This window comes from Stomoxys calcitrans, chromosome 4 (assembly GCF_963082655.1).
Source record: "Stomoxys calcitrans chromosome 4, idStoCalc2.1, whole genome shotgun sequence".
NCBI classification, from domain to species: Eukaryota; Metazoa; Arthropoda; class Insecta; order Diptera; family Muscidae; genus Stomoxys; species Stomoxys calcitrans.
In genome coordinates this window covers 17,892,812-17,914,216 of record NC_081555.1, presented here as the reverse complement: position 1 = coordinate 17,914,216, position 21,405 = coordinate 17,892,812, and the positions used below count along the sequence as shown (strand labels likewise).

At 37.9% G+C, this 21,405-nt stretch overlaps 2 protein-coding genes across 4 annotated transcripts in view; one reads left to right on the top strand and one right to left on the bottom strand.

Moving 5' to 3' along the window:
• LOC106087913 (uncharacterized) overlaps positions 1–21,405 on the bottom strand; it is a 153,071-nt gene that overhangs the window by 41,797 nt on the left and 89,869 nt on the right. The gene's annotated exons all lie outside the window — the stretch shown is intronic.
• Positions 9,606–19,668, top strand: LOC131997305 (uncharacterized). 3 transcript variants are annotated; one of them, XM_059368027.1, is made up of 3 exons: positions 9,606–9,790; positions 9,910–10,055; positions 18,440–19,668. In XM_059368027.1, exons 2-3 carry the CDS (start codon positions 10,045–10,047, stop codon positions 19,275–19,277), a joined length of 849 nt encoding a protein of 282 aa, XP_059224010.1. In that variant the 5' UTR covers positions 9,606–9,790; positions 9,910–10,044; the 3' UTR covers positions 19,278–19,668. The 3 variants fall into 3 exon arrangements, with proteins under 3 accessions (XP_059224010.1, XP_059224009.1, XP_059224008.1); XM_059368026.1 differs by having other exon boundaries at positions 9,898–10,055; XM_059368025.1 differs by having other exon boundaries at positions 9,606–10,055.

Sequence of the window (21,405 nt, the reverse complement as noted above, 5' to 3'; positions counted from 1 at the left end):
ATATAAACCGATCTTGGATCTTGACTTCTTGAGCCAATAGAGGACGCAATTCTCATCCGATTTGGCTGAAATTTTGCATGAAATTGTTTGTTAATACTTCCAACAACAGTGCAAAGTATGACTCATATCGGTTCATAGCCTGATATAGCTGCCATATAAACCGATCTTGGATCTTGACTTCTTCAGCCAATAGAGGACGCAATTCACATCCGATTTGGCTGAAATTTTGCATAAACTTGTTTGTTATGACTTCCAACAACTGTGCCAAGTATGGATCAAATCGGTTCATAGCCTGATATAGCTGCCATATAAACCGATCTTGGATCTTGACTTCTTGAGCCACTAGAGGGCGCAATTCTCATCCGATTTGGCTGAAATTTTGCATAAACTTGTTTGTTATGACTTCCAACAACTGTGCCAAGTATGGATCAAATCGGTTCATAGCCTGATATAGCTACCATATAAACCGATCCTGGATCATGAATTCTTCAGCCAATAGAGGACGCAATTCTCATCCGATTTGGCTGAAATTTTGCATGAAATATTTTGTTATGACTTCCAACAACTGTGCCAAGTATGGATCAAATCGGTTCATAGCCTGATATAGCTGCCATATAAACCGATCTTGGATCTTGACTTTTTAGCCAATAGAGGGCGCAATTCTCATCCGATTTGGCTGAAATTTCGCATGAAGTGTTCCGTTATGACTTCCAACAACTGTGCTTAGTATGGTTCAATTCGACCTATAACCTGATATAGCTACCATATAAACCGATCTTGGATCTTGACTTTTTCAGCCAATAGAGGACGCAATTCTTATCCGATTTGGCTGAAATTTTGCATAAACTTGTTTGTTATGACTTCCAACAACTGTGCCAAGTATGGATCAAATCGGTTCATAGCCTGATATAGCTGCCATATAAACCGATCTGGAATCTTGACTTCTTGAGCCACTAGAGGGCGCAATTCTCATCCGATTTGGCTGAAATTTTGCATGAAATTGTTTTTTAATACTTCCAACAACTGTGCCAAGTATGACTCAAATCGGTTCATAGCCTGATATAGCTGCCATATAAACCGATCTTGGATCTTGACTTCTTGAGCCACTAGAGGGCGCAATTCTCATCCGATTTGCCTGAAATTTTGCATGAAGTGTTTCGTAATGACTTCCAACAACTGTGCTTTGTATGGTTCACTTCGACCTTTAACCTGATATAGCTGTCATATAAACCGATCTTGGATCTTGACTTCTTGAACCAATAGAGGGCGCAATTCTTATCCGATTTGGCTGAAATTTTGCATAAACTTGTTTGTTATGACTTCCAACAACTGTGCCAAGTATGAATCAAATCGGTTCATAGCCTGATATAGCTACCATATAAACCGATCCTGGATCTTGACTTCTTGAGCCACTAGAGGGCGCAATTCTCACCCGATTTGCCTGAAATTTGGCATGAAGTGTTTCGTTATGACTTCCAACAACTGTGCCAAGTATGAACCAAATCGGTTCATAGCCTGATATAGCTGCCATATAAGCGGATCTTGGATCTTGCCTTCCTACGTCTCTAGTTTTACTTTTGTAAGGAAACTTAGGCGTTTGTATTCTAAGTTCTTATTATAATAGTTTGGATTATGTTATGATTACCTTTCTATTACTATAGCGGTACTACTAGTATGCCAGCTTTGCCCTTAATAACACTGAGAGAGAGAGAGAGAGAGAGAGAGGGAGGGAGAGCGAGACAATATGTAAGTTGGTGAGAATTGTCATTAAGTAATAAAGGTTGCCATTTTCATATTCAAAGTTATTCGCAATGAAAACATTTAAAATTTCTTTAAAAACCAGCATCTGTTGCTTGTGTTTGTTATTGTTCTTGTGTTGTAAATAAACCCCCTAATTTGATTTAATATTTAACTTCCGACAATGATTTTCAAGCTATCAATTACCCACTAGTCATGTCTTCACTCACACATCATCATTATCTTCATCAACAATTCATTTGCCCACATGAAACTAGAAATTACACCTACCCAAGTGGCTTTAAAATAGTCTTTGACTTTAAACTCCCACGAACAAACACTTTGCATGTAGTATAGTAGGCCTACTCAAATGGCCTCTAATGGCATTGCCACTCAATGAACTACCATAGGAAAACGAAAATGAAAATACCGCACTTAAATTTGCATTTAAAAGGTTAAACGAGAAAGCTCAAGCATGACTAAATGCTGGCAAATTCCAAGGAGCTTATCCTCCCCCCCGCCCCACTCTTTTTCACTCACCCAAGGAAAACTTACCAACCACGAACAAATTCCCTGCTTAGCATGTGTCCCTCACACACACAAAAAAAAAGAGCAAAAAAGAAAAATAGTTCTCGCAAGAAACAGAAGGAAACCTAATGTGTGGGTAACGGTCGATTATTGTTATATTTACCAGTAGGTGGTATGATTAATTTTTAATTCAACTAAAAACGAATATTGGGGTAGAGGTATTAAATTTTTTTTTTGATTTTTGAGAATATCCCTTTAAAGGATTTGCATATACAAATGGTGCGAAGAATCCCAAATTTCCTACCTAACAGGTGATGGATTGGATGTGTATTGGATAATTCCTGGAAGGGTGTTAAATCAATCTTAAGAAATATAAAAAGGAAAATTTAATAGAACAAAACATTAAAGTAAAGTAAAAGCGTGCTAAGTTCGGCCGGGCCGAATCTTATATACCCTACACCGTGGATCGCATGTGTTGAGTTCTTTTCCCGGCATCTCTTCTTAGGCAAAAAAAGGATATAAGCAAAGATTTGCTCTGTTATTAGAGCGATATCAATATATGGTCCGGTTTGAACCACAATTAAATTATATTGGGTTGCCCAAAATTTTTTATATAGTCGCCGTTGACAAATTTTTTCACAGCTTGTGACTCTGTAATTTCATTCTTTCTTCTGTCAGTTATCAGCTGTTACATTTAGCTTGCTTTAGAAAAAAAGTGTAAAAAATGTATATTTGATTAAAGTTCATTCTAAGTTTTATTAAAAATGTATTTTCTTTCTTGTAAAAAATCCGCAATTACTTTTTGGGCAACCCAATATATATGCGCCCTTTGGGGACCAAGAAGTAAAATAGAGAGATCGATTTATTTGGGAGCTGTATCGGGCTATAGACCGATTCAGACCATAATAAACACGTATGTTGATGGTCATGAGAGAATACGTCGTATAAAATGTCAGGCAAATCGGATAATAATTGCGACCTCTAGAGGCTCAAGAAGTCAAGATCCCAGATCGGTTTATATGACAGCTATATCCGGTAATAGACCGATTTGAACCTTATTTGACACAGTTGTTGAAAGTATGAATAAAATACGTCATGCAAAATTTCAGCCAAATCGGATAGGAATTGTGACCTCTAGAAGCTCAAGAAGTCAAGTCCCTATATCTGTTTATATGACAGCTATATCAGGTTATGAACCGATTTGAACCATTCGTGGCACAGTTGTTGGATATCATAACAAAACACGTCGTGCAAAATTTCATTCCAATCGGATGAGAATTGCGCACTCTAGAGGCTCAAGAAGTCAAGACCCAAGATCGGTTTATATGACAGCTATATCAGGTTATGGACCGATTTCAACCATACTTGGCACAGTTGTTGGATATCATAACAAAACACGTCGTGCAAAATTTTATTCCAATCGGATAAGATTTGCGCACTCTAGAGGCTCAAGAAGTCAAGACCCAAGATCGGTTTATATGGCAGCTATATCAGGTTATCGACCGATTTCAACCATACTTGGCACAGTTGTTGGATATCATAACAAAACACGTCGTGCAAAATTTCATTCCAATCGGATGAGAATTGCGCACTCTAGAGGCTCAAGAAGTCAAGACCCAAGATCGGTTTATATGACAGCAATATCAGGTTATGAACCGATTTGAAACATACTTGGCATAGTTGTTGGATATCACAACAAAACACGTCATGCAAAATTTCATTCCAATCGGATAAGATTTGCGCACTCTAGAGGCTCAAGAAGTCCAGACCCAAGATCGGTTTATATGGCAGCTATATCAAAACATGAACCGATATATCCCATTTACAATACCAACCAACCTACACTAATAAGAAGTGTTGAAGCAACTTCAACAACATTTTTGCAGTCATTTTTATATAAGTCATAAACATCTTTAGAATAAGGCAAATGAATTATATTGAATTTAACCATTTGAATTTTCTTTAACGTTACACAGTGGGCCAAATGGCAAAAAAATTGGAAATAAGTCTACAACTTTTTATCTGTTGATTTTAGCCATACAAAATGTTCTAGACATTTGTAGAGGAGGACATAGGCTTTCAGAAAAGTGCTGTTGTTGGTCCATATCTTTAATACAGGGTGAGCTACAGGGTGTGAAAGTTGACCACTTTTGACTTCTCCAAGCTTCTGGGGGCCATAACTTTTGATCTACTCAACCGATTTACATGATTTAGGACTCTAGAGAAAGAGCTTGACAAGATCTAAAAAACTTATGCATAAAGTACCATGCCATCGTGTACTGTTAAGGAGTTATGAATTGTTTAATTTTAAAATATGAAAATTTGGCCTTGGTTTTTTTCAGTGTTTTTTAAATAACTCCGTCAATTTTAAAGCTATAAACTTCATACTTCACACAAATTATGCCAGCATATGTGTGCATAAAATACAAAAGGAATCACGTGAATATCTTTGGCGGTTTAAAAATGGCATCGTTTTCAATATGAAAAATATTTTTTTTGTCAAAAAATTGCAAAATTTTTCAAAAAAGATACTCCCATTTCCTTTAAGTTTTCGCAAACTTTGGCCATCAAAGCATTATCATTTCTTTCCATTTTCACAAAGTCGAGGTATTAAGAAAAGTTTTAAGTGCTAATTTGGCTAATTTCGATATCAAACAACACCGTTATCTTAAGACCAAAATGGCCAATTTTTTTACTAAACTTCAAAAGTTTCTCACTGGAAAAAAAGTTCCACGGGGATTTTTTCGCTTTTTTTGAACTTAAATGAAAGCTTAAAATGTTCCCAACATTTTAAGGTATGTCTCGCCATATCCTAGCCATAAATGAGATCGTAGCGATCAAAATACTGAAAAAAGTCAATTTTCAAGTAGTGCTATATTCATTGCTAAAAAACAAGTATTACGTCACATTTTATTGCAAAGATGTTAAATAAACTTTTATTTGGTAACACTTCTTCTACAAAACACAAAAAGAATCATGGAAATATCTCTATTCTATTCCATTTTATGGAACCGGCAATAAAAAAGTCAATTTTTCAAAAAAGTCGAATTTCCCAAATTTTGTTTTTGTTGTCCTAATTGCACATGACACACTATAGCCATATTTACGCAACATACCTTATCGTAAAGGAAATTTTCATACCTTTCCAACGATGTATAAAACATTTCTCAACTCGGATTCTATCTACTCTAAAATTCATTTACACTTCATTAAACTCTATATAAAAATGTCTATTTGTGAAATGGAACCTTATATGGGGCCTACACTAAAACATTGATAGATTTGCCCAGGGTTTACAATACAAATGTGTTAGAATAAAAAAAGGTCTCCTGCCAAAGTTTAAAAAAATTGGAATAAAAATATGTGTTTTAGAGCGAAAACACTTCGCATCGGCGTGCGTTTGTATAGTACCTACATCTATTTTTAATGTAAGCTGATGATTTTTGAATAAAAAGTAACCTAGAAATATACCTGCATATATATATATATTTGTGTTAAGATTTGATGCAGACAAATGTTACCTGTTTCGCTATGTCGAATTCCCAGGAAATCCACCGTATCAATGAATGTGAAAAAACCTACCCATAAAAAATTCATTGTCATTTTTTTTAACCAAATTCGAGTCCAGGTAAATAATTATAGAAGAGTAAGTAAAAAGAGGCACTTTGGACCCCTTTTTACGATTGCGTCTGATACCTGAAATGGGTCATTAATTGTGAATATATTGCATAAATATTTGAACAAAATCCAAATTTTCTTCATTATATTTTGTAGAGGCGTAAAGGACATTTATAAGTTATGGAAGTCATACAGAAGTATTCCACTCTTTCGAAAATTGTATGGGACATCAAAAATGATTCCAAATCATACACGGAGTCATTTAAGGAACTTGTTTACACTTTGGACCACATATATGGAATAAGGCTAAATAAAGACGCTTTAGACAAACTTGAAAAATTCTACAAATCATTTGAGAGAAGGTTGCCAGAATGTTCATTCGCAAAAATCAAGTTTTTCAAAATGTATGAGAAGTGGCTGAAATCGGATCTACTTATTGAAATTAAACCGCTGATTCCCGGCCGGCCTAGCAAAGCATACGACGAAGTTACGGAGAAAACCAAAAAGAAAAAACAAGAGGAACTATTGGCGGCACATCCGCCAAATTTAATAAAAGATACGTTCAAAACAGCATTGTTAAAAACACAACCAAAAAATGTTGGACGAATTGTCGATGTTTTACCATTAGCATCTCCGAAAAGGGTAAAGAGAATGGTAGAAAGTATTCCAACTCCAAAATCGACTACAGAATTCACGGAGGAAGATGCACTGGCCCTGATTTTGAACCTAGGCCTCTCAAGAAACAAATACTCAACAATGAGGAAGGCTCTTCGTGAAAAAGGATGGGGTTGTTTACCCTCAAAACATAAATTGTACAACACCAGGACGAAAATGGTGCCATCAAATATATACGTGGACGAATTAAAAGCAAGAGTGAAACTTGCTGATCTTGTTGAAAATACAGCTGTTAGAATTATTTCTAATTTTACTGAAGAACAGTTGAACACATGTAATAATTCCGAAGTGGTTTTGATCAGCAAATGGGGTTGTGATGGATCATCTGGATTTTCCGAATATAAGCAACAAACAGAAATAGATACCAACTTCGCATCAATTTTCATGGCATCATTAGTACCATTGAGAATGAGATTGTACAAGGACCAATCTTCATCATCGAAAGAAAATGCATTTCAAGATATATGGATAAATAGAACACCTGGGTCAAAATATTTATGTCGCCCAATTCGGTTTGAGTATACAAAGGAAGACCGGAACACAACACGATCTTTGGTGAACGAAATAAAGGAAGAAATTGCTGCATTACCCATGATTGTTATAAACCAATTGGGAAGAAATATAAAAGTTTCGTTTCAACTACAACTCACTATGATCGATGGAAAGGTGGCAAACGCATTAACTGGCGTTATGTCCAATTGGAGATGCAATATTTGTGGCAAGAAGAATGGGCAATTCGAGGACAAGTCTGATGAAAATTTAGTAAACGAAAATGCGCTCAATTTCGGTATTTCGCCCCTGCACTGTAGAATTCGATTCATGGAGTATTGTTTGCATTTATCGTATGACCTTAAATATCGGACTAGCCCTGGAAACCGCGATGTCTCTGCTAGAAACAACCAAGATCTTCACAAAATGAGGCAGGAAGAGAAGAATCGAATCCAGTTGGAGTTTAAACAAAAGGGACTTATAATAGATAAACCTCTTTACGGATACGGAAGCACAAATGATGGCAACTCGGCAAGGCGGTTTTTTGAGGACCCCGTATCGACATCTAAAATAACCGGTCTTGATGAACACTTGCTAAGACGATTCAAAGTGATTTTGGCTGTAATCAATAGCAAAAAGATGATAAATTCAACCAAATTTGAAGCTTATAGTAATGACACAAAAAACATTTTATCTGATTTATATTCGTGGAAAGCTTTAACACCGACAGTACATAAAGTCTTACATCATGGCAAGGAAATTGTGGAATACAACATACTTCCGTTAGGAGAACTTACAGAAGAAGCTCAGGAATCCCGTAATAGAGATGTTAAACAGTTCCGGCTTTTCAATACCCGAAAGAGCACCAAATTTAACCAAAATTATGATTTACTTCAATATTTATTGTTATCGTCTGATCCGGTACTATACAGCATCAGAACTAAATGGCTACCAAAAATATGTGACGATATAGATAAGGACGATCCCGATGCCATTCAAATTAAAGAGCTTTTAAATTTTGATACCTTAGATTATTTGGTAGAGAATAAAATCAAATAATACAAAACTAAAATGCTTTTTTATTTTGGGAGTAGCTAATATACATATAAACGCACGCCGATGCGAAGTGTTTTCGCTCTAAAACACATATTTTTATTCCAATTTTTTTAAACTTTGGCAGGAGACCTTTTTTTATTCTAACACATTTGTATTGTAAACCCTGGGCAAATCTATCAATGTTTTAGTGTAGGCCCCATATAAGGTTCCATTTCACAAATAGACATTTTTATATAGAGTTTAATGAAGTGTAAATGAATTTTAGAGTAGATAGAATCCGAGTTGAGAAATGTTTTATACATCGTTGGAAAGGTATGAAAATTTCCTTTACGATAAGGTATGTTGCGTAAATATGGCTATAGTGTGTCATGTGCAATTAGGACAACAAAAACAAAATTTGGGAAATTCGACTTTTTTGAAAAATTGACTTTTTTATTGCCGGTTCCATAAAATGGAATAGAATAGAGATATTTCCATGATTCTTTTTGTGTTTTGTAGAAGAAGTGTTACCAAATAAAAGTTTATTTAACATCTTTGCAATAAAATGTGACGTAATACTTGTTTTTTAGCAATGAATATAGCACTACTTGAAAATTGACTTTTTTCAGTATTTTGATCGCTACGATCTCATTTATGGCTAGGATATGGCGAGACATACCTTAAAATGTTGGGAACATTTTAAGCTTTCATTTAAGTTCAAAAAAAGCGAAAAAATCCCCGTGGAACTTTTTTTCCAGTGAGAAACTTTTGAAGTTTAGTAAAAAAATTGGCCATTTTGGTCTTAAGATAACGGTGTTGTTTGATATCGAAATTAGCCAAATTAGCACTTAAAACTTTTCTTAATACCTCGACTTTGTGAAAATGGAAAGAAATGATAATGCTTTGACGGCCAAAGTTTGCGAAAACTTAAAGGAAATGGGAGTATCTTTTTTGAAAAATTTTGCAATTTTTTGACAAAAAAAATATTTTTCATATTGAAAACGATGCCATTTTTAAACCGCCAAAGATATTCACGTGATTCCTTTTGTATTTTATGCACACATATGCTGGCATAATTTGTGTGAAGTATGAAGTTTATAGCTTTAAAATTGACGGAGTTATTTAAAAAACACTGAAAAAAACCAAGGCCAAATTTTCATATTTTAAAATTAAACAATTCATAACTCCTTAACAGTACACGATGGCATGGTACTTTATGCATAAGTTTTTTAGATCTTGTCAAGCTCTTTCTCTAGAGTCCTAAATCATGTAAATCGGTTGAGTAGATCAAAAGTTATGGCCCCCAGAAGCTTGGAGAAGTCAAAAGTGGTCAACTTTCACACCCTGTAGCTCACCCTGTATTAAAGATATGGACCAACAACAGCACTTTTCTGAAAGCCTATGTCCTCCTCTACAAATGTCTAGAACATTTTGTATGGCTAAAATCAACAGATAAAAAGTTGTAGACTTATTTCCAATTTTTTTGCCATTTGGCCCACTGTGCGTTAATTAATATAAGATTGGCAACGCTTTCATCCTAATATGTATCGCAACGAATTGATTACTAACTAGTACGTACTAAACCCCCTTTTTGTCTCTTTCTAACATTATCTATACGGCTGAAATACTTTACTAAATCAAAAGGGCGTCTTTCGCGCTTGCTTAGCCTCAACTAACTTCACTTGTGCAGCATCATCGTTAGGAGGCGGTAAGCAAAGAAATCGCTAATAAACTGTTCCACATTAGCAAACTGAAACCTTGCCTTTTTTCTTCTTCTTCTGTACTTTCAATGGTAAATTGTTACGGTTCTGGAAGCATCCAATACAGTCCACTCATCACATTTACTACCAGAATTGTACATGGTCCATCGAACCTGGAAAGAACAAGTGAATCTATAAAGCTGGGATCACGTCCACCGCTCTAGTTTAAAAACAAATTATTCTATAACTTCCATAGAAGACAATGGGAAAAAGGTACGTAGGATTTATTAATGTGTGAACGGATAGGGATTTGGCGATTAAATTTGAATGTTACATGACATGAAAGTCCAAAAATAAAAAACTGTCTTTTGTACTGTTGAAACCCAAAAAAGGCGCACATAGTCCACATGAATAATTCTCAATGCTCTTGTCAAAAGAGTTTCTTGATGATACCTTCGGAAACTAATTTTGCTTCACGAGCAAAAAATATATGGAAATCGAATCTTGCTTCACAAGCAGACTATATAAAGATTTAATATTGCTTCACGAGCAAAAATATATGAACGATCGAATCTTGCTTCACGAGCTTAAGATAATCTTCAGAGCATTTAATTTTATGAGACTATAGGAATAAATAGACATAAAGTGTGTATTTGCATTGCTGTTTTCTAACCCAGAACTTAAGAGTACGACTGTTATCTAAGTTGCTGTCATTCCAATCTGTCTTTGCAACAACAAGAAATTGCAGATTAGAGAGTAATACTCTAATAGCACTGGTGTAATTTGCACACTTTTGTTATACATAAGTGATCGCAAAGAGACACAATTTTTTTTTTTTTTTTTTTACTTATACTGATATACTCGTAATTCTCGAATATATAAATTTTGTTGCACTTCACGCCCACGCCGCTGCTGGCATACATAATTCTCTACGTACAGAGGAAGAGGTAGAAACGAAATCTCATCACGGACGCTCTTCCCTTTGCCATTGGATTTGTCATTTCACACTGGCTTAACTAACAGGCTCCCAATCCTATGCGACTACGGTTGAGACCTCTAACTTTCCATTACTGACTCTCTTAGATTGAGACTTCTTCCACTCCACTGCAAATACATAAAGCCAAACTCATCTCTTATACGTACAGAGCCGTGCTGATCTGCAGACGAATACATTCAGGCTGCTAGAAGACCAATGAGAGGCGATTCCTCATTTAGTTTTTGAAGCGAGGCTGCATGGATGGTGTATGAATATGAAGAAATAATCTTTAGAAAAGAGAAAAACAAAAACTTTTTCGTAATAGAAATGTGGAAGATTCTAATTAGAAAACTATTGAGGTGAACGGAAATAAAGTTGAAAGTGTATAGAAAGTTTAAAACATAGTTGTGGCAAAATCTAATTAGACAAGTTTGTTCTTACTGAAATTAAAGCGTGTGTAAAAAGCAAGGAAGTTTCCGGTTTAAAGAAAAGAAAAAAGAAAAATTGTGCCTTAACATCGATTAGCATCCATTGAATAATTGAATTCCATGTGCTAGAAACGAAAGGGAAAAAGCCCCAAATACATCATAGAATTTGTTGGAAATTGGAGACACATGGAGTATTAGCGGCTAAGTCAGACAAGAAACCGGTATGATTTGCAAAAGGGGGAGAGAAGGTTAGCGGTGAGTGCATTCATGTTACAAAGTATACATACGAGGGCCGTTTGTGAAGTCACTACTGAAATTTCATTCTTCATAGAAAAGCTGTTTTATGAATGTTGCTACTTTTCCTTGAACCTTACCTTTTATCATGACAATTTTCTATTTTCATTGAAACAATGGTTTCACGTAAGTTTCATTGACAAAATTTTATAAATTCCTATGAGAAAATCAATTTAAATAGTTGTTGGCTTTCAGTCCCTGAAAAACACGCGATATTGCCAAAAAACGCTACATTTTCTAAATAAAAATCTGGATATAACGAAGAATTCACGAAATTATCTGGAAGTCAAAAGGAGATTGTATATTTAAAATTGAAAGTGTCCAACAGGTGTCATGTATGACAAGTGGCCAATCACAGCCGGGAATTGAATTAAAACGAATTTGTCAATAATACACCGGTTGGAAGATGAAACATGTATTGTTATGTGTAGACAGATGGCTACGATGCTCCTACAAATTTCATACATGAGGAGGAAAGAAATTAAACACGAATTAAATTTTAGAGATATATGCACATCAGGTTATGAAGTTATCTTGATGAAGTTTGACATCAATACTTGAATATAATATTTGATGCTTATATTGACTCACCTATACTTTGGGATGAGAATATATGTAGGTCATATATCGAATAATAATGGACAATCCACGTCAATGCACATACATATATATTATCCCAGGAAACGATTACTCTGTTACCCACTTACCCAATTTCTCGCCATGAAACCATAAAATGGTTATTTTCTAAATAAACAGCTTATTAGAGAGTACCGCAACATTGGAACCCTTATTTGTATTGAACCCATTATGCTACCTTAATTTTTTTCCTATTTACCTCCAGTCGATTATTTTCAATCTAAGCGCATGAATTTATTTACCATATTGCTTACCTGCATGAATTGTATGGGACTGAACCCATCTCTCACCTGTATTTTTACATTACACCTTATATGTCCTGGCTTGGGATATAGGTGACACTTGACATACTATATTTCATATGAATTACCAATTGACACCTTAGGAGCCATAGAACTTTGGTTTATTTATCTATTTCGGAGATAAGAGACTTAGTACGGTGAACCGGAAATATTAGCACTGAACTTTGGGATTAATCGCTCCGCCGCTGAGGAGGAGAGCACGTTGAATCGGGGTAGAAGAAGACCATAGCACGCACGCGTTACTATTCAGAGTTCCTTTCTGGAAGAAGAGCTCAGGAGGAAGTCCCAAGACGTTTGGTGGAATTTTTTTTTTTCTCAGAATCATTTTATCACGAATGGCTTAGTGACTGGGAGAAAGAGAGTGACCATATTTCGAAGGAGACCAGTATACACAAGTTCCGTGCTGGGGTTTTAATTGGTTCACTGCGTTTTAGGATCATCCGTTAAGACCTGTAACCGGATATATTTGACCAAGTTGAATTTTGTACTATATTCACGTTGGTACGGAATTCCTATGATCGCGATTGGTAATTGATGTTTTGTTATTGGACCTGAGTTGTCTTCGGCGGTTTTCGAAGAGCAATCTGTGTTGAGTTCGAGTAGAGGTCTATATATTACCCTTTTATTTCACTGATAAAGGTACCATTTGAGGTTATTTGAATAGGCCATTATTTGTTATACTCTCAAAATTTGTAGTTTGTTTGGTATTTCGTCGCTTCTCACATTCAGCTGAAGATGAGTTCCCAGAGGTTTATCTTTTTTTCGGACCAAGTGGTCACTTTTTGCGCCAATTTTTCTGGAATTCCCATTGAGGATCATACTGCATCTAGTTTGCAGGTCGAACTAGATGACTTGGAGCGACGTTGGCGTCAACTGACACAGGTTTATGAGACGGAGATGACGTCTGAAAAACCTGAGTACACTCAAGAGGTGCGCAATGCGATTCACTCGAAGTTCTCTGAATCTTGTAGGGCATACAAGGCCTGTAAGGCGGCTATTCTTGATTTGGTTCAAATTGAGAGGCAGAAGCTGGAGAAGTCTAAGGCGAAGGAGGAAACAGAGACTAGGGCTACGGAAGATGGGGGTTTCGTTGTAAAAGTCCCGCCATGCGACACTGAATTTTTTAGTGGTGGCTACGATAAGTGGCCGAGTTTCAGGGACATGTTTACGGCAATTTATGCCAAACACCCCAAATTGTCTCCTGCGCAGAAGCTATTCCACCTTCGGTCAAAGACGCGTGGGGAGGCAAATCAGATCGTGAAACAGTTTGCGCTCACTGATGAAAATTTCAAGTTGGCTTGGGAGGCTCTGCGATCGCGTTATGAAAATAGACGCATTCTGATAAATTACCAACTTAGGAGAATTTTCGAAACTGAACACGTATCCTCAGAGAAAGGGAAGGCTTTGAGGAACTTACAATTCACAGTTAACAACTGTCTGACTGTTCTAAGGTCCTACGGTTTATCTGTTTTATCATGGGACCCTTTTCTTGTTTTCTGGGTGTCGTCCAGGCTGCCGGACGAAACACTTACTGCTTGGGAGAATTCAATAGATGACCACAAATCAATGCCAAGTTGGAGTCAACTGGATGATTTTATCGCGAAAAGGTTAGACATGTTAGAGTCAATTTCCGATATGAAGAGACCGACGAATTCTTCTCAATCTGCTCACAAATCTCAGAATTTTCACACGAAGTCGGATTCGAATTATCGCCCATGCAAAATTTGTCGACAGAACCATTCTTTGAGGGGCTGTCCACAATTTAAGGCTTGGCCACTGGGTAAGAAGAAAAAGTTTGTTTCTACCAACAAGATTTGTGAGAACTGTCTCTCCTACGGACATCAGGCTCAGAATTGCCAAAGCGAAAAGTTGTGCCAGACTTGTCAGCAATCACATCATACTATGCTACACCCGGATCCCACTGGCCCCGCCGGAAATAGGAATTCAGGTGCAAGACATACAAGTGGAACAACCGGAAACAGCTCACAAAACAACCAACATGAATCATCCTCATTTCACGTCGATGCACAATATGAGGATGAGCCATCTACTTCCTATGCCGCCTATGATGATGTATCGAATGTCCAATCTAATTTTGCAAACTCCGGACAAGAAACGGTTTTACCTACCGCCTTAGTGAACATCGAGCACTTGGGAACATTGTTTGCCATTCGGGTATTTGTTGATCAAGGCTCTCAGGAGTCCTTTATTTCAAGTCGAATTGTTAGACAACTTTCAATCCCCACTAAAAAGTCGTTAACTCGAATATCTGGGTTAGGAGGAACCGTTCTGGAAAACTCATCTAAACTGTGTGATGTTACTCTGCAGTCCCGAAAGTCTGACTTCAAATTACGCACCTCGGCCATTGTTATTTCCAATCTGAAGCATTTAATGCCAGGTGCTCCCACCCAAATTTCTGATTGGTCGGCGTTAAATCGCCTGGAATTGGCAGATCCAAACTTCTTTAAGCCTGGCCCCATAGATATGTTGCTTGGAAGCGATATTTTACCGTATATCATTAAATCTGGTGTTCAAAAGAATGTTTCTGGAAGTCTTTTGGCACAGGAAACGGAATTTGGGTGGCTGATAAGTGGACCACCAAGACCACGCTCTGTTACAACATTTGCTTCCTGGGTGGTATCCACTGATACTCTAAATGACGACATTCGAAAGTTCTGGGAAATAGAGGAAGTTCCAATTGCAAAACCTCTTTCTGAAAGTGATGCCCGGTGCGAAGAATTTTTCCGAAAGACAACTGATCGTCTGCCTGATGGGAGATACAGGGTCCGCCTGCCATTCCGACAGGATTTACCGCCTGATAGAGTACTCGGATCTTCGCGACGTATTGCTATGGGACAATTCTTTCGTATGGAGAAAACTCTTGGACATTCTCCTGAACTTGCCAAAGAATACAAAAGGGTATTATCTGAATATTTAAAGCTTGATCACATGGAAATCGCGCCATCAATGGAAATATGTGAGAACAATCGCTACTCTTCTTTTTATCTACCGCACCATGCTGTGGTTAGATCTGAAAGCGTCTCCACCAAATTAAGAGTGGTATTTAACGCATCCAAAAAAACTTCTACAGGAGTTTCATTGAACGACATGCTACATACAGGCCCCACTCTTCAAAACGATCTAATGAACGTTATATTGCGCTGGCGATTTTTTAAGTATGTGTTTAATGGCGACATTGAAAAGATGTACCGCCAAATTCTGATTCACGAAGAGGACAGACCCTATCAAAAGATACTGTTTCGTAACTCGACTAGTGAAGGGGTTGATGATTTCTGGTTAAAAACTGTCACATTCGGTGTGAACTGTGCACCATATCTGGCTATACGCACACTGTTGCAATTGAGTGAAGATGGAAAGAATACCCACCCAACGGCTGCATCCATTCTACGAACCCAAATCTATGTGGACGACATTCTTTCGGGTGGACACACAATAACGGAAGCCCGATCACACGTCTTGGAACTTATTGACTTGTTAAATTCTGCGGGTTTCCCTCTAAAAAAAATGACGGCTAATCACTCTAAAATTCTTCAACACTTGCCCCCGGAAGACCTTCTTACAGAAGATTTTTTGAAAATCGAAGAAACAAGCGATACCAAAACATTAGGCATTCGATGGAATGCTATGTCTGATCAATTTTATTACAAAGTCACCAACATTTCCATTCCGTCTACTCCGATTACTAAACGGAAAATATTGTCTATAGTTGCTAAACTATTCGATCCAGCTGGTTGGTTAACCCCGATAATTGTATTGGCCAAAATTCTCATGCAACAGCTTTGGATTGACGGCACGAACTGGGATGAGGAAGTCAAACCACACTCCTTGGAAAAGTGGAATATGTTTCTTTCAAATTTCAATGAAATTGAGAATATTAAAATTCCTCGGTGGATCCATTACGCCCCAGAGGCAAGGATTCAAATTCATGGCTTCTGTGACGCTTCTGAGAAAGCATACTGCGCCTGTTTGTACATTGTATCAACTATTTCGGATAGCGCTACAACATCGTTTCTGTTAGTTTCCAAAAGCAAAGTGGCACCGTTGAAAACTGTCAGTCTTCCCAGGCTGGAATTATGTGGAGCTACACTGCTATCAAAATTGTTGAAATCAGTTCGTCAACATTTAAGCTTCACTGTTTCAGAAATATATCTGTGGTCAGATTCTACCATTACATTATCCTGGCTACAAAAACCTCCATTTTACTGGAAAACCTTTGTTGCCAATAAAGTTTCCGAGATACTAGAAAACGTTGGAAATGTCAACTGGAGATACGTTCCAACCAAGGATAACCCTTCCGACATTGGTACTCGTGGATGTACTGCGTCAGAACTAGACGCAAATCATTTATGGTGGCATGGACCACAGTGGCTCGTCAAACCATCTGAGTTTTGGCCTAAGCAAATGACCTACAAGGAGGCTTTTATCGAGAAAAAGGTTATTACCTGCCAAACACAAGTGATTGACGATATACTGGAACGGTTCTCATCTCTCGATCGGGCTCTACGGGTAATCTGTTTCATGCTGCGATTTGCAAGGAGATGTCAAAAAAGGAACTTCCCGGAAACAGAAAATGTATTCATTTCTCCGCAGGAGATTATTTCTACAAAATTTCGATTAGTAAGACTTGCACAGATTTCATACTTTTCTGCCGAATACCAGGCCCTTGAGTCCCACCAACCTATTAATTGCAAAAGTAGGTTATTGACTTTAAATCCATTTCTCGACGAACATGGTCTGCTGCGAGTAAATGGCCGCTTGGCAAACTCGGACTTAAGCTTTAACGAAAGATTTCCCATCATAGTGCCACAGAATTCCAGGTTTTGCAAGCTGTTTATTGATTATACACATAAGATTCTTTTACATGCGGAGCATCAAACCATGTTGCGTGCTATTCGACAGGAGTTCTACATCATTCGCCTAAAGAGCGCTGTACGTCATTGTGTCAGGAGTTGCAAAATCTGTACCGTTTATAAACATCGAGTGAGAAACCAAATTATGGCTGCATTACCGGCTGAAAGATGCACATTCTCTTTGCCTTTTACGCACACTGGACTTGATTTTGCAGGTCCGTTTGAATTGAAAACTTCCAAATTGCGAAATGCGAAATTGCAAAAGGGATACGCTGCTATATTTGTCTGCCTATCGACCAGGGCTATTCACTTGGAGGCCTGTTCAGACCTTTCCACTGAGGCCTTTCTTTCCACCTTTAATCGTTTCGTAGGACGACGGGGGTTTCCTAAAAAAGTCTTCTCAGACAATGGTACCAATTTCATTGGAGCAAGTAGATCTCTCTTAAGGGAATACAAGGAGTTCCTCAGAAAGGCCGAGAAATCGGTTGCAGAGAAGTATGGAATGTACGGGTTTTCCTGGCATTTCATTCCACCCCATGCTCCACATATGGGTGGCCTGTGGGAGGCAGCTGTAAAGAGCATGAAGGCTCATTTACGGAAAGTTGCCTCCAATCTCAAATTTACTTATGAGGAATTTTCCACACTGTTGGTCAGGATAGAAAGTGTGCTTAATTCCAGACCATTGTCACCAATAAGCGAGGACCCGACTGATCTTATTCCTTTAACCCCTGGCCATTTCATAAGAGGAGCAGCGCTTATGGCGATCCCTGAAGAGTATTCAGACAATCTCTCTTTGATGAATCGCTGGCAAAGACTGAAATCTTTGCAAATAATGTTTTCTAAACGGTGGAAAAACGAATATGTTTGTGAACTACAAAGAAGATATAAATGGAAATCATCTCAACAAAATTTAGAAAAGGATGACTTCGTTGTGGTCAAGGAAGACAATTTACCCCCTACTGAATGGTGCTTAGGTAGAGTTATCAAAGTATTTACTGGGCAAGATTCAAAGGTTCGTGTGGCGGAAATACGCACACAGAGGGGTACAATTGTTCGACCCTTGGTTAAACTGTGTATCCTTCCAAAAGCTTAGTTGTCAAATTTCTCCAAATCCGTTCACACATTAAATATACCAAATCCTACATTTCAGCTCAACATCTAGCACACCAAAGTGTCGTATCTGCGAGGAAAGACATTTCCTAAAACATTGTCCCAAATTTCAACGTATGCCTGTCTCGGAACGACGGAAGGTCATAAGAGAAAAAGGCTTTTGTTTCAATTGCCTATGCACTGCACATACACGAAGCTGGTGCCCATCCAGGCAAAAGTGCATGGTATGCCAACAAAATCACCACACTATGGTTCATACCGACGACAAATCCTCTGGAACCAAACAACAAAATCGGAATGCCCATTTTAAGACGAAAGGAAACGGAAGAAGCGATTCAGCTCTTCGGGAAACACCTGTAGCCTCTAGCCGTCAGAAACACTTAAATGAGCGTTTGAGCCGACGTCCAACAATGCACGTTTTCCTTCCTACTGCTCTTGCTCGGATCGTGACATCTACTGGTCCAAAAAAAGCGCGATTGCTGCTTAGCTCTGGAGAAGCTCAGACCGTGGTTTTGAAAGAATTGGTCGAACGCCTTAATGTTCGCACTACTAAGCGAGATGGCAAAGAGTATTGCTGCTTAAATCTGGAATCGTATCATGACCCTTTAATAAAAATTCAGATTCATGGTTTAGTAAAATCTCAATTTCACACCGTGCTACCAAAAGCCACTAATGAGCCAAAACTTAAAGCGTTGTATGACCATCTAACCGACCTGGCAGACCCACATTTTTTTCACCCATCGAATATTGAAATCATTGTGGCGAATGATCAACTATCCAAAGTTTTACGAGCTGGCCTAATCCAATCGTCTTCCAATATGCCACTAGTACAGAGTACCATCTTTGGCTGGGTCATCTCAGGTGCTTGTCACTACTGATTTTGCAGTGTTGCAAGGCGGCCGGCATGTTGAAGCAACTTCAACAACATTTTTGCAGTCATTTTTATATAAGTCATAAACATCTTTAGAATAAGGCAAATGAATTATATTGAATTTAACCATTTGAATTTTCTTTAACGTTAATTAATATAAGATTGGCAACGCTTTCATCCTAATATGTATCGCAACGAATTGATTACTAACTAGTACGTACTAAACCCCCTTTTTGTCTCTTTCTAACATTATCTATACGGCTGAAATACTTTACTAAATCAAAAGGGCGTCTTTCGCGCTTGCTTAGCCTCAACTAACTTCACTTGTGCAGCATCATCGTTAGGAGGCGGTAAGCAAAGAAATCGCTAATAAACTGTTCCACATTAGCAAACTGAAACCTTGCCTTTTTTCTTCTTCTTCTGTACTTTCAATGGTAAATTGTTACGGTTCTGGAAGCATCCAATACAGTCCACTCATCACATTTACTACCAGAATTGTACAAGAAGTATTTGTGCAAAATTTCAAGCGGCTAGCTTTACTCCTTGGGAAGTTAGCGTGCTTTCGACAGACAGACGGACAGACGGACGGACATGGCTAGATCGACATAAAATGTCACGACGATCAATGGGGTCTCAGACGAATATTTCGAGTAGTTACAAACAGAATGAGGAAATTAGTATACCCCCCATCTTATGGTGGAGGGTATAAAAATAACAAAACTTAAGCAATAAAATTTGGAAAAAATTTAAAAAAAAATAATAAAATATCAGAAGAATTTTCTTAAAAATGTTATCATGTTCAAGCGGTATATCAAGCGGGTCTAGACAACATTCATGGTGGCAGATGTGGTGAATGTTACACCGGAAAAAATTGACCTCCCCCGGCAAACCATAGTAGTTCTGGCTCAATTACCATCCGGTAGATGCAGTCGCTTCAACTTTTACGGAGCACGGAGTGATGCCAACATGCAGGATACATGTCCTGAGTGCTACCTGGGACCATATGACACACGTCAACTGTTTAACTGGCCAGCTAAACCCGGATCCCTTTGGATGCATCCCCTCTTAGTCGCAGAGTTTCTGGATCTGGATATTCAATATAACCAAGCAGATTAAAGAGAGAACACGACATACTGTTACAAAAACAACAACAATAAACATAACAACAAAAGTTTTGGATATTTTTTTTACCGAATTTTACAGAAAAATAAAAATTTTACCAATTTAAAAAAAAAAAATTATTTTCAGGCAAATCGGCTGATAATTGCACCCTCTAAAGGCTCATGACCTCCAGATCCGAGATCATTTGGAACATTCTTGGCACAGTTATTTGAAGTTGGAACAAAAAACCTCATGCGAAATTTCAGCCAAATCGGATGACAATTGCGCCCTCTAGAAGCTTAAGAAGTCAAGATCGGAGACCGATTTATATGGCAGCTATATCAGGTTATGAGGCGATTTGGGCCATACATGGCGGAGTTATTGAAAGTCATAACAAAACATCTCATGCGAGATTTTAGCTAAATCGCATGATATTTGCGCCCTCTAGAGGCTCAGGAAATCAATGTCCGAAATCGCTTTGTATGGTAGCCATATCAGATTATGTACCGATTGGGACCATTCTTGGCACAGGTATTTGAAGTCAGAACAGAACACCTAATGGGAAATTTCAGCCAAATCAGATCAGAGAGTCAAGATTCGAGATCAGTTTATACGACAGCTATATTAGGTTATTTGAAATCAGAACAAAGCAACTCATGTGGAATTTCAACCAAATCAAATGAGTATTGCTCGCTCTAGCTAGAGTCTCAAGAAGTCAAGATCCGAGAGCGAACACCTCATGCGAAATTTGTCGAGCAGCCAAATGTAAAACATTGTGCCAAATTTCAGCGAAATCGAATAATAAATGTGGCTTTAATGGGCCTGAAACCTTAAATCCTCAAGATCGGTCTATATGGGGGCTATATCAAGATAGAGTCCAATATAATCCATCTTGGAACTTAAACTACCTATGGACAAAGAAGAATGATGATGATGAGGATGTGTTGCAAACGGAATGACTAAATAAATATACCCCTATATCCTAAGGTGGTGGGTATAAAAAGACGCAGCGAAGCGAGCCCGGTCGCCCACGC